The sequence below is a fragment of the Musa acuminata genome, chromosome BXJ2-11 (genome assembly GCF_036884655.1).
Source record: "Musa acuminata AAA Group cultivar baxijiao chromosome BXJ2-11, Cavendish_Baxijiao_AAA, whole genome shotgun sequence".
NCBI classification, from domain to species: domain Eukaryota; kingdom Viridiplantae; phylum Streptophyta; class Magnoliopsida; order Zingiberales; family Musaceae; genus Musa; species Musa acuminata.
Window position 1 is genome coordinate 10,055,561 of NC_088348.1, and position 17,396 is coordinate 10,072,956.

General features: G+C 38.0%; 2 protein-coding genes across 3 annotated transcripts; one reads left to right on the forward strand and one right to left on the reverse strand.

Moving 5' to 3' along the window:
* The first annotated feature begins 583 nt into the window (after positions 1 to 583).
* On the forward strand, positions 584 to 2,017 carry LOC135627043 (E3 ubiquitin-protein ligase PUB23-like). The gene has a single exon (XM_065132993.1). The coding sequence runs from the start codon at positions 667 to 669 to the stop codon at positions 1,927 to 1,929; it is 1,263 nt and encodes a 420-aa protein (XP_064989065.1). The 5' UTR covers positions 584 to 666; the 3' UTR covers positions 1,930 to 2,017.
* Positions 2,018 to 3,444: 1,427 nt separating this feature from the next.
* On the reverse strand, positions 3,445 to 14,301 carry LOC103971254 (digalactosyldiacylglycerol synthase 1, chloroplastic). Of its 2 annotated transcripts, XM_009385235.3 has the most exons (9): positions 13,590 to 14,301; positions 11,997 to 12,029; positions 9,752 to 9,839; positions 5,798 to 6,285; positions 5,455 to 5,721; positions 4,944 to 5,293; positions 4,331 to 4,838; positions 3,805 to 3,906; positions 3,445 to 3,693 (listed from the first exon to the last, which is right to left on the reverse strand). In XM_009385235.3, the coding sequence occupies exons 1-8, from the start codon at positions 14,211 to 14,213 to the stop codon at positions 3,898 to 3,900; spliced, it is 2,367 nt and encodes a 788-aa protein (XP_009383510.2). In that variant the 5' UTR covers positions 14,214 to 14,301; the 3' UTR covers positions 3,445 to 3,693; positions 3,805 to 3,897. The 2 variants fall into 2 exon arrangements, with proteins under 2 accessions (XP_009383510.2, XP_009383509.2); XM_009385234.3 differs by lacking the exons at positions 3,445 to 3,693; positions 3,805 to 3,906 and having other exon boundaries at positions 4,093 to 4,838; positions 13,590 to 14,300.
* Positions 14,302 to 17,396: the final 3,095 nt, after the last annotated feature.

Here is a 17,396-nt window from a genome sequence, read left to right on the forward strand (position 1 = left end):
GATTCTTTCTCTTTTTTCTTGCTTTCACGTTATGGGAGATGGCAATAATGCATCTATGAGGATCAAATCAATCTCAAATAATTAATTAATTAATTAATTAATTACACGTAGAGAGAGAAAGTAGGAAGTGATGACAAAATGTCAAATCGATTGTAATTTGAATCGAATAAGAATGACCTTTTTTTTTTTTTTGTCAATATTCAAAACAAGAAGAGTTAGAAAAACTGATGGTTTTTTTGGTCACCCAAATATTTATGCTTTCTTGGTGCATTTGAGAAAAATGACGGTGTGGGATGAACACATGACTTGCATATAAAAGTCAAAGGAGAAGCCATTTCCAAGGTCAAACCCAAAGAGAGGACCAAGTAAAGTTGGCAATCTTTGAGCGCCTCTCCATGCATCGACAATACATCGATTGATACGCGCACGCACACCCTTAACATGTCGTGAAAACCAAACCCTAAAAAGCCAATAAACTTCGATATATAATGACCATTTACTACTCAGCCTCGCGCGTTGACTTCTTCCCTCGTTGTATCTCTTCCCTTCTCCTTATTATAAGTAGCCAAGCACCGTACCAACTCGCCCTTCCTCATCATCGACACCGCCTTTCTTCTGCCTTCCCAAAGCTTTGATTCGTTTGCAGCTATCGTTCGATTAGGATTGATGGAGGGAGTGGAAGTCCCGCCTTACTTCTTGTGTCCTATATCGCTCGAGATCATGAGAGATCCGGTGACCCTTTCCACCGGCATCACCTACGACCGGGAGAGCATCGAGAGGTGGATCTTCTCCGACAAGCATGAGATCTGCCCGGTCACCAAGCAAGCGTTGACGAACCTCGACGTCACGCCCAACCACACTCTCCGGCGGCTCATCCAGGCCTGGTGCTCAGCCAATGCCTCCGACGGCGTGGAGCGCTTCCCCACCCCGCGTCCCCCGGTCGACATGACCCAGATCGCGGCCCTCCTCGACGAAGCCAAGCTGCCGCAGACACAGATGACCGCGCTCCGAAGACTCAAGGCTATCGCATCGGAGAGCGACCGCAACAAACGCTTTGTCGAGGCTTCGGGTGCTGTCGACGTTTTAGCCTCGATCATGGAGAAAAGCATCCACGGCTCGACAGGTGTTCTCGAGGAAGAACTTATAGTGTGCGATGGATTGGAGTCTGCAAGTGCTCCCGATGAAGCCCTCGCCATATTGTGCTCTCTCCAACTCTCGGAGAAAAGCCTCCTCGGTTTGATCCATAGGGACGTCAACTTCGTTGAACTGTTGACCAAAGTGTTGGGGCGATCGAGCTACCGAATCCGAGCTTACTCGTTGCTACTCCTCAAATCCCTTGTGTCGGTGATCGCTCCGGCCCGTGCATTGTCTTTAAGGGAAGAGTTCTTCGAAGAGCTCGCGAAGGTCGTACGAGACGAGATCTCACACCAAGCCACGAAGGCAGCACTGCAAGTTCTGGCCGCTGTTATCCCCTGGGGGAACAACAGGTTAAAGGCAGTGAAAGCCGGGGCAGTGCGAATGTTGATCGAGCAACTGCTCGATGAACCAGAGAAGAGAACGTGTGAGATGATCATGGTAATTCTATGTCAGCTGTGTGGTTGCGCAGAAGGGAGAGCCGAGTTGGTCGAGCACGCAGCAGGGATCGCAGTGGTGTCGAAGAAGATACATAGGGTGTCGCGGCTGGTGAGCAGGATGGCGGTGAAGATACTGTGCTCGGTGGCGAAGTCTTCGCCATCTCCGGCGGTGCTGCAGGAGATGTTACAGCTCGGAGCTGTTTCCAAGATGTGTTATGTGCTGCAGATGGATTGTGATGCGCAGGTCAGGGAGAGGGTTAGGGAGATATTGAGGTTACACTCCAAGGCTTGGAGGAATTCTCCCTGTTTAGCACCTCCTTTGAAGGCTTCATATCCCCCTCCTCCCTCTACATGAGAGGATAGATAGTTAATGTGCATAAAAAAAAAAGAATGTTAATTGATTTATTTAATTCTTTCTAATCTCAATTATTTACCTCTTTCCATTTCATCATGTCTTGTGTTTTGTCATGACAAAATGTTGAACTACTTCTTCCTGTGAATTTTAGATGTGATGTATGTACATATATATATATATTATAGGGGTAGGTTATTCTCCCAAACCTTGGTATATGTGCATTTGATTTCCTATCATATATGTCAGATGCATTTTCTAATCAGATCTAATTGGGTTTGACAAGGTTATGGGTTGAATACATATATGGATTAATCGTTTATTTAAGTAAATTTGAATAGTTTAGAAGTTACTTTGCATAGATTGCAACATGACAACATCCATAATAATTCTAATATAAATTTCTATTTTATCCGATGAATAAAAAAAAAGAAAAAAACCATATTATTATTATTGTTATTAAAGATATTAAATCATGATTGAAGATTTTATGAAGATTGATCATCAATCAAAAATAATATTATCTCGTTAGGAGAAAAGAAAAGATCATATGTTCGATTTAAAGTAATTGTAAATTTTTTTATTTTGTTTTTCTTATACTTGACATCATATAAAACGCGCTGTAACATTGTGATGGATGAAGTTCTTTCCGACCTTAAGGCCACACCTATTTTTGATTCCAAAGTTGTAATCTAATATGGCTTCACAAAAGTTCATTGTATGCAGTATAACAACACCCTAATGCCTAATGCCTAATGCCTAATGCCGAGCCGAGTGAATATTTATCGGATTAGAGGAGAAAGAGGAAAATAAAAAGAAACCATCAGTCATTGATTTGTTGGATTCCAGTCATATTAATTTCATTTGCTCGTTATAAATTTGGTTTTTAGGTTATGTGAGTGGTGAATTTTCTGTACATTATGGGGAAGCTGATTAAAATATATCGAATTTTTCTGAACCAGTCAGTTTAGTTTACTCAGTCCGGCGAATTCTTACCGCGCCCTTCTCATCGAAATGTAACTGCAAGAATTGGCTTCTTCAGACACTTTCAAAGAAGTTGATCGGCAAAGACATATGGAAATAAGCCCTCGTTTCTATCCTATCATCCCCTTTTACGTCACTCAGATTGGTAGAACATGGAATTGGTTTTTGACGGATATGTTTCTGGTTCATGAGATTCTAGCTGGTCAAAACCAATGCTCTCGTGTTCCATGCATGACAATCCCACTGCATAAATTAATACAAACCATTTCTTAGTATGGATAATTTGAGGACCGGTGGAAGTGACTATCTTGAATCAAATTTTGGCAGGAACGAGGACAAGATTGATTGATGTCTACTTGGAAAATAATGCTAATAGTCCACATACTACTATCATTAAAGATCCCCCCAATTTGCTGTCGTTACTGATATTACATCAACTACAATTGCACAGCACAGCAACTGAGGGATATATATATATATATATATATTATGACAGGGAAGCTTTGGACTGATCCAACAAAAGATTGTTGTCACTTGTCAATGATACTAATATACCTAAAATGAAAGGTATTAGGTCTTTATATTTGCCTTCCAAGTGGGTCTTTATAAACTTTGCCTCTGCTGAACAGGTCATACAAACAATACAAATTTTGCTGGAGAGAGCTCTAAAAGGTACAAGGAGCCATGTAAGAGCTGACCTGCTCAATAGTCGTCGATATCTAACATTTTCAGATAGCAAACGCCAAACAAGTCAAGCACTGCAAGTTACACAACTGAATTTACCTGTTCAGATCAAAAGCACAACTCCACATTAACTATATGATGGTGGTGAGATTCCATAGGAGAGAGAGAGTATTGATCTAACCAAGAAATGGGAAAGAAACAATCACATACCATGCTTATCTATCTGCTGCTAAGTCTTTATCAGAGTACAGTTACCATCCTCATGAGAAGATGCTAGAATTGGCCCTTCCGTGCTGGATCTTCCTATCGAACCTGAATATACTAGTGACGATTACTCCATGTTGAGGAATCAAGACTTGGGTTCCTTTTGTTATGAGAGATTAATCAAGACTTACAAGGAAGAGCAAAGCAGCAACCTATCAGGACTATACATGATTAAGAGAAAAAAAAAATGACTATGTACCTCTGCCTACAAAGTCTAATACTGCGGCTCACCAGTTAAAAAAGACCACACGTAACTTGAATGGTATATACTACAGAATATGAACGAGGAACACCAAGTCAAAATTACATATCTTCCTATACTCAGGGTTGAATAGAAAGATAGGTGCATGCAACTTGATTCAGTGATTGCCATGCACAAGGCTCTGCAATCCTAACAGTCTGCTTCGGCGTAGGCTATAAGATATCGATACAAGCTAAACTCATATTACCAGCCATATACAGGATTCTGTACCTGAGGTGGCAAAAGACGCAAATCAACACTATGCTGCTTACTGTAGTCCCGTGACCCAGGTATTGCGCCTGTGGTTAACCTCAATATTTCATTTCCCGTGAAACAATAGTGAGCAAATGCCAAACCCCCATCCACCACATCTGACAAACTTGGCATGGAAATTGATTTCTTGATCTTCCGGCCGTAAATTGCTTTGTCACCATTCATGGGTTCTTCATTGTTTAAGATTTTGTCAAGCTCAGAGTACTCCATAAACCTCTGAGTTGCAGCCTCCCATGACAAGTTATGTCTCTGCTCAGGGGTAAGTGGTTGAGGGTCACTGGCCATTGCTTCTTTCACTCTAGAAACGAAATCCTCTGAGGTCTTGTAAGTTAAACAGTTAGGAAATGCCCTGAAAAATTCATTTGATGGGTGATCGGCACAAATAACAAACTTCCCCATGGCAAGAGCCTCTGCGGTTGCTGTGCACAGGACATCACTGACGCTAGGGTTTACAAAAACTTTGTACCTGATGAAATACAATACAAAATAAAAGGAAAAGAATAAGATGGAAGTAACAATAAGGGAAATGCAACAAGAAACAGCAAGCTAGACACTACTAAATGATCCTTACTCATGAAGTGAATCGTCTGCATGATCCCTTCCTCTAAGGAAGTTAAGATTCAGGTCCAACTTCTTGGCAACAGATTGAACTTCCTGAGAATCCTCGCCATTTCCATATACATCTAACTTAAAACCTTCCAAGTCACTTTTGTGCTTCACTAACAGATCTATCAGTTCCCTATAACCTTTTGCCCAAACCATCTTTCCAAGAAAATATGCTCCTTTGGAGAATGCCTGCTGCCCATGCACCCTCTCAGCTGCTACTTTTTCTCCGATCATAAGAAACTTAGGATTTACACCATGAACATTGCAAATAACAGACTTGGGTAAGTCCTGTGTTGCTGCAGAAAGACGCAAAACCTGCAGAAAGACTAACACTATTTTGTTAAGATACACATTTTCGCTAGCAGAATATCTGTTATTATAATGCTAAACATGACCAAAGTTAAGTACCTAAAATATTGGACTACCAGGATAACTGAATAAAATCACACAAATAATCTGAGGAAACAAGCTCTTACCTTGTGACAGTATGCTCTAGTGACCATATTGTTTATATGTTTCACAAGAAATGCTTGGATAGCTCCATTTTTCTCTCTTTTGATGTACTCTAAGTAATTTGTGTGCACAATGCCAACAACATGATTAAACTTATCCGTCCAGCGCTTTCCATGGTGGTACCAGTTCAGGTGCTCTGGCTCTTCCAATATGGCAATGTCAGCTTCTTTTGAGGGAATAAATTGTGAAGTGTCTCCAGCAGGTATTATGCTTCGCCTTTCTTTTGAGAACTAAGACCAAAATAAATGTGTTAAAATTCTAGCATTTGAACATTTTAAAGTAGAATACATAGCATCATGTGGTTACCTTTCCTGGATAAAAAGATATTTTGAAATCTGCCTTAAAGCCAACCCTCTCCTCCAGCCAATTTCGTATATAAGCTTCTTGTGCTTCAGGAGAACTAAAGCTCAAGTTGTTAGGATAAACTAGCTCCTGATCTGATTTGCAAAGCCAAGGAACAACCAGTGTGACAGCTTGCTTTGCAGACTTTGCCAAATAAGCAGCTCGAAATAATGGGTTTACAGCAGTTCCTGTCATCCATGGTAGACTGGCAGTTGTTACTATTGCAACATGGTGCTTTCTATCTGCTGACTCATTCTTTACGAAACTAGTCCAAAATCCCCCTTCATAATGATGCCCTGTATTATGAAGCACACTGGCTATCCTTAAATCAAGTTCATCACTGATTTTCTCGTTTTCATATAAGGACTCTTCCTTGGCATAAAGAGAATGATGGTACATGACCTGATCTCTGTGCCTGCTGCACAAAGTTTCGACCATTTTTACATATATGTCTGCACAAAAAAAGATGTTAAATCATACCCAAACCCATATCCAACCATTTGATAAATAATTGCACATAATTATAGATTTAGGAAGTGTCAGTAAGCCATATCCCTGAAGTTCTGTCAAAGCATGCAAACGACATGAGATGTCCACAGAATAGAAAAGGGATTTAAATATGAAGAATTATAATTATGTGAAACAAATCCAATCGAATGACGAATAAAAGAAGATGATAATCATGAAAGTGATTGACCAATTTTTGCAAGATGTATTAACACAGGGTCAATATTCTTAGGTTATAAAAATACAGATCAAAATATCTCAGAAAGACAGCATAACATTTCACATGGCAACTTAGTCCAGACTTTTTTATTTTTCTTTCCCATCAAGAGCATACAACAGAAACAACCGTAACTCCCAAAATGTTTGTTTGGCTACATGAATCTTTTCATTTCATTAGCTCTATCGAGGACAATGTCACCAGTTAATCAAGAGAAATCGTCACTCATGAAACATCTTCTGCAGCCACATTTGTTCATGCTCCTACGAGGCTCGACCATCCCAAATATTCCTCACAGTGACTTGACATCAAGAATATCCCTCACACAGAATTTGGGGGACATTCAACAGCAACAAACATAGAATCTTAGCCTTACACAATGGACCACCAAAACTGACTTCCTGAATTTCAGCTTTGGTGTCAATCGATTTAGCTATTTTTGCTGGGTTGATTATAACCACACAAGAATCTTCAACCTTGAATCAGAGAAGCACTTGTTAATGGTTTACTCTAACAGTGGTTGAAGATTCTATAAAAGATTTACAACAAAAAGCAAATGTGTTATATATAATTGTCACGATCCGACTTGAGTGGGTAACTAATCCATTGAACCAATAACCCATGATACTTAAGCCCAAGTTAATGGTAATAGATCCTCTAGCCCTTATAAGTCCATTCAAAACATCTCCTACTTTTTATGTAAGACTAAAGTGGATATCCTCATCAAAGACCACTATAGTCCAAAATCAATGTTTGGTGCATATGAGGTCTAGTCCAATGGTGGCTCCACTATATAATATGCATTCTGGCTTGTCTATGTATACTTCTTTCCTACTCGGACCCCTCACTATGTCCGTTACTGTATCGATCCTGATACCATTTGTCACGATTTGCAAATATCTAACTAATTAACTTATTGAGTTTGAACCATTTGTCCAAAATACTTAATGGTAATAGACCCATCTAATCCTTATAAGATGTAATCGAGGTATTACAATGATGACTTTAACATTAAACAAAATCCTCATAACTTATTCAATAAGATGATTAAAGACAAAGAAACAAGTGCACGTAAATTTAATGTTATGATCCCTTTATTTTCTAAGCTTTGAATAATGTATTATTGAGTTAGTCTAGCTCAGTAAGAGTCGGATAGGGGTTTATTTGATATTTATTTATTTATTAAGAGTCCAAGTCCTGGTGAACTCTGGGTGGAACTCTATAAATAAGGATATATCAATTTTTTTTCGACAATCAATGAAATATTATTCAGTCTTTTAACAAGCCCTAGGAGGCCGATCCCCTCGAAGTGATTACAGAAGTCGATCCCCTCGAAGTGATCATCCTTTTTTCCCTCTTCTTCTACGATAAAACCCTAGGGGTCTTATCATTTGGTATCAAAGCAGCTATCCTCGGTGTTCTCGTTGTAATTTCTCATAACACATCGCCGCAATTATCATCATCTAAAAAATAAAAAAGAGAGAGAGAGAGAAAGAAAGAAACGACAGCCACGACCAAACCCCTCGCAGTGAGAAAGGGCTGCTGCTTCCTGGCCAACGACCACCGCCACTGCTGCTTTCCGACCAGCGACCACCGCCATCATTGTTTCCCGGCCAGCGGACCACCCCCATCCTGTTAGAGCAAGAAAGGGCTGCCACCGCTATTTCCGGGCCAACGGACCATCCCCCTCGTCGACCCTTGGTGACGCTGCTCCCAACCGCGCCACCACCGCTGCCAGCCACCGCAGCCTTCTCCTCAACCGCTCGCGATCCTTCGGCGTCGCCAACGGCTCCTTATGCTGTGCAACAGAAACAGAGCTCCCTTTACTACCGCAGCCACTAGTTGCCATCATTGCTTCCTCTTCTCCACCAGCATCAACAACAGCCGCTGGTTGCCATCATAGCTTCCTCTTCTCCACCAGCATCAACAACAGCCGCCAGTCCCTCCACTGCTTCCTCTTCTCCACTGGGACCGACCCTTGGCAACATCGCCTCCCAGCCACGCCCTCAACACTGCCTCGGCTGACGCTAGTCTCCCAACCTTGATTGATACTAGTAGCATTAACAATTTTATGGACAGTAAGATTGCTGACAGATTGGCCTACCACATTGAAGGCTGTGACAAATTCGAAGTAAAGGTTGCTGATGGATGGATTTTAATTTGTGATAACAAATGTTCGAAGATAAAATTGATTATACATGACCAAGAGTTACTTGTGGACTTCTTTTTGCTACTCTTGGAAGACTTCGAAGTGGTGCTTGGAATTGAATGACTATCAACCCTGGGTGATGTTTCTTGGAATTTTTCTAAACTAATCATGAAGTTTTTTATTAATGGAAAGCAAGTGATCCTAAAGGAAAGACGTGGAAGTAAGATCACAATTGCCACTAGCCATCGGATGGAGAGGGTTCTTCAAAAGACTGCAACGACTACTACACTGAAAGGCCGACTTATTACTTACACTATCAAAAACTGGAGACTGTTCTTACTTGATCAACGGGTTGTGATGCGTCGCAGATACCCTTATTCTAGTTTGCTAAAAGAGAAGCTCTCTGAGTTTGATACTACTTAGCCTTGAGGACAAGGCTGATTTGAAAGGTAAGGAATTGTTAGGATCCCTTTATTTTCTGAGCTTTGAATAATATTTTATTGAGTCGGTCTAGTTCAGTAAGAGTCGGATAGGGGTTTATTTGATATTTATTTATTTACTAATTGTCCAAGTCCTGGTAGACTCTGGGTGAAACTCTATAAATAGGGATATATCTGTTTCTTTTCGGTACTCAATGAAATATTATTTAGTCTTTTGACAAACTCTAGGAGGTCGATCCTCTCGAAGTGATCAAGGAGGTTGATCCTCTCGAAGTGATCATCCCTTTTTTCCCTCTTCTTCTACGATAAAACTCTAAGGGTCTTATCATTTAACTATATTCAACCATATCTAATCAATATATAAAAGATAGAAAACTGATGAACTATAAGTTAGGCATCCACAATTAAATAGCAATCAACTAGTAAAAGGTGCTTTGTATACATTTTTTACCAAAATTAAGATATAGATCAATACAAATAATGTGATCCCTACCTCTTGTCCATCAATACTCATTTGAATAGATAGCATAGTAGATTTTATCAATATAAAAATTCAGAGCTAGCTATCTAACAATGAAAGGAATGAGATGTGCATTTTTTTTTACCACGTCGAATACCAAGATGATCAAATAATGGCCAAGATTGCTTGACAATATGTGCCAGAAGTTCTGGAATATCCAGTGGTGGAACATCCTGCATTAGAAAACAATAGCCAGTTAGCAATTCATTAAGCAAACGCTAGATACAAATAAAGATGTCATACCAGATGCTGTGATAACTAAAAAGTTATTGTCATTAAGATTCAACATTGTAGATAAGCACAAAGTAATTCAAATAAATCAAGTGTATTTCTTTTCTAAAATAACTAAGATGTGTTATATGCTTACAATTACAAATCACAAAACAAATCCAAATTTCAGGAAGATTTTTAATGAATTGGAAGTTCTTTTAAGTCTACTAACCATCGTTCACCTTATCGGTTTTGTACCGGTGTATCGACCAGTTGTCAGTACAGTACGTACCAAACCATAATGTACCGATTCATGATATGATGGGACATACCAACAAATTGATATGTATCGCCCATACCGATCCCCTATCAGATCGATACATACTACTCGTACAAGACAATACGACAAACCTTGCTTCTAACCACTGATAGGTCATAATTTCTTCCTTCCCTCAGCCTGTTCCTCTCTTTCTATATGAAAAATCATTTTAAATTTAAAAAGTAGCAGTATGCATTACACAGTTCATTCTTTTTTTTTTTTCTCTTGTATCCAATTATGATTATGGTCTCTGTCTTCTACTACCATGTTTGAACCAATCCACGAGTCAATAACATAAGATGACAGACATGCATAGTTAGAGATGCCATGTAGAGACCACTATCAAGGATGAGAAATATAAACATTTTGGACTTCAAATAGAAGTAACAAAAAATAAAGGAGGAAAAGATGAGAAGCTCATAAAGGCAATGGAATTTGCAAAAAAAGAAATATAACATATCAAATAAAGTGTTTGCGATTGGTTCGTGAGGCATGCAATCTCAAGTACTCTAGCATAATATGCACTTTAACATGCTATTATCTAAATAATATGATACTCATAGTTATGTTGACTCTCGAGTCCTCCATTCATAAATACAAATAAAAGAAATATGTTCCAAAATACATTTGTACAAAGATAATTTTTTGCAACTTAAAAAGCAAATAATACTACTAGAAGAAGAACAAGCCTTCAGTCTCTCTTTGTGGTCAACAACCGTCAAAATTATGATTGCCAAAGAACAGGGATGTTTACTAAATGGATGCTACACATTATGCGCTAAACAAACTAATTATCATCACAATTGATCCTATCTAAATAATTAGTTAAGTACATAAGCAGATAGATAAACCTTATGAAAGATCAAATATGATTATAAGTTGATGCATCACCTGTTGTAAAAGCAACTCATTTAATATTTAACATAAGATATTCAAATAATATACAAATTTATGAAGAATTCAAAGTAGTTAGATTTTCCCAAAAATCATGCAGCTCATAGTTTCACAAATCACAACTCATATAGACGAATTTTCATAATGGTTCAACAAAAGGGGCAGAGGAAGTCCAATTATAAGGGTCCGACAATGTGTTCTGGAGAGGATTAGATATCCATAGCCTTGCTCTCAAATCAGAAGAGGCTATTTTCTTCATTTCAACTGAAAAATCTCAGGTCTTAGCGGAGCAACCTCACTATCGCATCAATGATTGCTCTCCTGATTGTTCTAATAATAAGAATAATATTTATTATTTGAACCACTTTGGGTACCCATTAGTAATTATATTCCTCTGCTTGACTTATTGTTAGAACCCTAGCGGATTCTAAGCTTGGGGTTGATCTCTTTAGGGGATCGACCTTCTTGGAACTCTATAGGAGTTCCTTCCTCCAAGTTGTTGCTCAAAGACTGCTAAGAATATTCATCTATTGCTTGTCAAAAGAGGATGAATCCATGACTATTTAGAGGGCTTCTAAATCCTAACTCCTAATAGGACTCCTACTCAAGACTCCTACTTCTAACCAACTCCTAATAAGGCTCCTACTCTAAGAAGCAACCTCCCAACTAACCCTAACCCTAGCCGGCCTCTCCACCTCTTTAATAGGGGTCGGCTAGGTAGGTTTTACATGAATGCCCCTTTCAATAAAATTCAATTAGGACTCTCCTAGCTATAGTCCTAACACTCATACCTAAAATTTGATCCAAGATAAATCATATCAGATATAGAAATTCTCAAATAACATCTAAGAACAAAATTTATAATGTAAAATAAAAGAAAACAACAAGAAATAGTTTAAAAACAAACCGTTGATTCTTCAGTTTCCTTGCAAATCGATTGCTGCAAGAAAAATAAAAAAAGAAAAATAAATAAATAACACTCCATGGATTAGTTTGAAATGCTAACCATATATGAGCAGATACGAAAGTACTTAAGATAGTGACGGTTACAGTTAGAGGAATTATGGTGATTATCACAGTTCTATCATCATTTGAAATTGTAGTGCAACTTTTCAACATCAAAGTTCTTATATATAACTAGTAATTTCTTATACATGATATGAAAATCGCAAACTTTAGACATCAAACTCACAACATGAAAGTGGGAGTCAGCAACATTTGACATTGTCACAGATGATTATGTTATGTTCTCTATGTTAATCTTCATGAAGAGGATATGGTGACAAGACATAAATCAGTATGTTCACGAGTAACGGATTACACAAAATATCTTGACATTGTCACAGATGATTATGTTATGTTCTCTATGTTAGTCTTCATGAAGAGGATATGGTGACAAGACAATAAATCATTATGTTCACAAGTAACGGATACACAAAATATCTTGCTTCTAACAACATCATATCAAAACATAATGTTGCCTCAGTATCTTGTTCTTAAATCTTAATCCCAGGTCTGTTATGACATATATGTCATCATTAGTCCAGCTATCCTTTTGGCACCAGTAGTACATTACCAACACAAGTGGGAAATGAAGGTTCAATTGACATGATGCTAAGACATCACCAAGTTAATAGTCGATATAAACTAACTCTTGCAGCAAAATGTTGTTTTTTCGTAATATTTCAAGGAAACCTTTCAGCAAAATGTTGTTTATGGTATTTCACTTGTGGTTCAGAACTCTACGAGTTCAAAGTGCATAATGCTAGAAGATTTATTTTTAAAGGAATGTGGAACTGAAAGTTGCAGGAAGCATCTTATTCTACCACACCACCTTGTTATAGAATGTAAGCATATTGTGCTTGTGGTGATTTCAGGACAATACCAAACAAAAGAAGATCAGGAGTCCATAAATAATAAAAAATGCTTACTTTCATGCTTTGTACATACCAAATCAAGCAATGAGTCTCAACTAAAACTCAGTTAGGAAATTTTCAATAAAATCATAGGCAATGCTATGATAACAAAACAAGTTGTTCAAAATCATCAATTATGTGCTTTAAAACAAGTTTTTCTGTTAGATATTGTATTATAGTCTGCATCTGGTTAATCTTAGTGGAAAACTGATGAATTAACTCATAGTTAAACCCATTGATATGGCTAATTGTGGTTTGTTATGGATGAAATGATGATAGACACAGCAAATATAGATGTTAATAACTAGATTCGTATGGAGGCTAGCTGATTTTTCAGCCTGGATGCTTATACTATCATGAACAGAATCGGAGAACAGGCTGCTCCAGCATCTTGAAAAATTTTAGGGGCATAAAAGGACCTTAATTCACTAATCATTACAGATAAATGGTGGCAGAATGTTGTAACTCAAGAACTATATATATATATATATATATATATATATATATATATAGAGAGAGAGAGAGAGAGAGAGAGAGAGAGAGAGAGAGAGAGAGAGAGAGAGAGAGAGGAATAAAGCCCTTACCAGGCTCAATTTTACTTTCTCGATAAACTCGCTGCTCTTGAAGGTCCCAAATATCTCAGTTGATTGGCTCTTCCGCTCAAACTCCTTCAACCTTGTCTTCAGAATCCGAATTGGCTCCCATCCCTTGCCCTCCTCAACAATCTCCGCCCTCCCCTCCTCCCACATGATCTTTTCCTTACTCTGGTCCTCATCCCAACTGAGATCCAGAGCCGCTCCAACCTCATCGACCTCCGAGACGATCGCGTTCTTAATGGCTGACAGATCGAGCCGGATGGTCGCCTTAGGGCTCCACTTCTCCAGCACCCTCCGGCCAAACTCCGGCGACGAGTAAGCCCGCCGAATCGCCGACAGCTTCGGCTGGATCCGCTTCACGAGCTCGAATTCAGCGATGGAGGGCGACGGCAGCGCCGCGCCGGAGGGGGGAATCGCGGCCGAGTTGAGGAAGTGCTCCAGCTCGCGGTCGGCGAGGTTCTTGAAGGAGTTGGCCCTCTTGCGCATGAGCTGAAGGTCCGCATCGGCGGAGTCGCGGACCTCGCGCCACCCCTTGGAGAGGAAGGAGAGGGCTTTCTCGGCGGTGCCAGTCGCCAGCTGCGGCGGCGGCCTCTCGGCGCCCAGGTTGAGCATGGCGGCAAGATGAGGGATGTCGTGTCGCTGCTTCTTCTTGGTGCTTTCGTTTAGGGGTTGGACGGGAGGAGATTATTTGGAAGCCTCGGTCAGTCAAAGGGCCCCACGGGGAAGGGAGAGATTTCACAGCGTGGCCACGAAGGATATGCCGCTGTCGACGGGGGCGTGACGGGGAAAGAGTCAAATGGTGGAGGGAATGAATAGGAGGATATTCCCGGGATTCCAACAACACCTGTACTTTAGGATTCGTTCCAACCTAGATTGTCTTTAAGTAGACGGCAAAGTGAATAAATGCGGTTTTTTTTTTTTTTGCAATGATAGGATGATGAAAGACGTAATTTAATCCTAAAATCTGACTATAGAATCAGTGATTTTACTAGACAAGCTAGTGAATGTATTTGAAATTTTTATCTGAATTTAATTTTTCAACAAAAATTTTATTAAATAAAAACTTGAATTCCCAATTTAAGGATAGATGGACAAAGATACATCATCCTAATATCAAAGTTGAAGGTATAATATATATATATATATATATATATATATATATATATATATATATATATATATAGTTGTCAATATGTTATCATCATATGATCAACATATATAGTTGTTAACAAGTCACTTTTATTTAGTTGATATCTTATTTTTATTTATCTGGCACATTAGGGGAGATGCGTCATTAAAAAATCAATAACATTGAGTCGACAATATCATCGATTCGGCACGATATGATTGGTCACACAATACTCACAAAAAAGATGATATGACAAACTATTACTCAATATCTCTCGATTTCATGATTCTACAATTTATTGATGATGGAATAATACATATAATCATTCTCAAGTTTTATAGTCCAATGTCATTGAACTATAAAAAAGACCCCTTAAGTGTATTATTTAGGATTTTGAGCAAAATTTATCACTTCCACATTTATCCAAATCCATCGAATCCCTTATTAATTATACTCTAAGGTAGTTTTTACAAGGTCACAATCTAGATCCTCAAACTTTTGACATCATAATTTAAAAATGACTTAGGAGTAAACATTCTGAATCTATCCATGTATTGGATAACCATAATATGTCATAATACATATAAAATAATACTATCTTCGATCATATTATCTCATTCGGCTTGGATATATAGGATTATAATAAGTCATATATTTAGTCATCGGGCATATGAATAAGTTCTATTGGTAGATAGCCCCAGATGATTTCTTATAGAGCCTAATACATTCTCTTAAGATATACATATAACCCAACCAACCCTAAAACTTTCATTATCTGATCATTTCGAGTAAGCAAAATATTTTTCATTTCAATTGTCAAATATTTTGATACGTTATGCATATGATCTTGAGTTTCACTTTGGTGGAGCAAGAATGACATGTAAGCTTCCTCTCCTTTATTATCCTTATTACCTATGAAAATCTAAGCTTTGTGCTATTATTCAATTTGAATACTAAAAAAAGTGATAAATTTTGATTTGCTAGAATGGTTGCTTTGTGGATAACAATAAATATTGTATGATAGTTAACTAGTATAACAAATAAAAGCTTCTCCGTCACACTAGTATAAGTTAGTCTTATCCATTTTCGATGTGAGATGAATATTATAATTTTCCTTATCGATGGCTTGAATGTCTCGTTAAGACTTAACATAGTCTACATCAAATTATAATATGGTACATATAAGATAGCTACTCTATGTCATAACGAGTCCTTTAACTCCATCTACAGATAGATTTTTCCTACTTAAGCTTCCCTCATAATGTCTAAATAAATTGATGTATCAATTTTGTTTTGCCTAAACCACTAATCAAAATACTTAAGATGAAGTTGATAATAGTGCATGCATCAAACTAATTCGAGTGTTATAATTTTTTCCTCAAGGGTTTGACATCCTCATTAAAGCTTAGTATATTTTAAATCAAACTTTAGTACTATGCATGTCAGGCGTAGCCTTACCAGTACTCTAACTTTATTTATGGGTAGTTCTTTTCTACCCGAACCCCCTCACCATATCCAAATACTATGTCGACTTTGATACTAAATATCACGACTCGATGAGCTAATTAGGTTATCAAATTCGTTTGACCTAAATCACTAGTCCAAAAAATTTAAAAGTAGTACACCCATCAACCCAAATTAATCTTAGACGTCCCAACATTCAATGTGAGATATGTGTTATAATTTATTAAATAATAAAAATAAGTTACGAGAAGATTTTGCCTTTGCAATAATAATCACAATAGACTACTCTAAGCCTCATCATGTACATTATTTTTTTTTGAAAAAAATAATTCATCGAGCACGGATTAAAAGATAATGGGAAAAAAAAAGGGTATATAAATCGGAAAAGTACACCTTCCCCTGTTTGCATATGTGACTTGGAAATGTGAAACCATTGGGAATTGCCATACAAGTCTCTCATCTTCTTCTTCTTCTTCTTCTTCTTCTTCTGTAGATCATAGTATGAACGAACAGATGACGTTGGATGATTTTTACCTGGCAACCAATACATTCTTCCCTCTTGACAATTAATCGAACACGTTGTCGATGTCCGAGAAAGTCACGTTGCTTAGCCAACGAGAGGGAAAACAGTCGGTCTCCCTGATATTGAGATGTGGAAGATGTGATCCCAACTGGATGTGCTTGACGTCTTACCCTACATGCTCCTTCAAGCGTCTCGTCTCGTCTCTTTCGGCTCGCAACAGCCTGAGGTGGTGGCCGGATCTCTTTTCCGTCTTTTCTCGGTGCATGTTATAGAAAGATGAACTGCTTGTCCTGAGATCAGCTGGTTTCGACTATGGAAATGGCATTTTGCACTTGCACTTCCTTCTCTTCTCCCAAGATTTGCCCTATGTTTAAGTTAATAAATAATTTATAAATTAAACTAGTTTTGAATTCAGAATATTCCTTTTTTTATTTATAATGTTGATAGAAAGATATTTTAGATATTTAAAAATGTTAGAATTCTAATATTATTAACATTCAATAGTAACAACCCCTCTCCATGGCTTATGTGTCGTTATTATTTATATTTTTTGATATTATTATTTTTAATATTAATTTTTTTTTAAATTAAAAGAATTACTTTGGAGAATATGAAAAACCGGAGAATGAGAGATGATATATATATATATATATATATATATATATATATATATATATAT

What these genes read in the sequence shown, in the direction of transcription:
- LOC135627043 (XM_065132993.1), top strand. Translation starts at nt 667, where the DNA reads ATGGAGGGAGTGGAAGTCCCGCCTTACTTCTTGTGTCCTATATCGCTC.
- LOC103971254 (XM_009385234.3), bottom strand. Translation starts at nt 14,213, where the DNA reads ATGCTCAACCTGGGCGCCGAGAGGCCGCCGCCGCAGCTGGCGACTGGC. An exon ending in CTAGAGCATACTGTCACAAG is followed by an intron (nt 5,294 to 5,454) that starts GTAAGAGCTTGT and finishes GTCTTTCTGCAG; the next exon opens with GTTTTGCGTCTTTCTGCAGC. An exon ending in GCAGACGATTCACTTCATGA is followed by an intron (nt 4,839 to 4,943) that starts GTAAGGATCATT and finishes GTATTTCATCAG; the next exon opens with GTACAAAGTTTTTGTAAACC.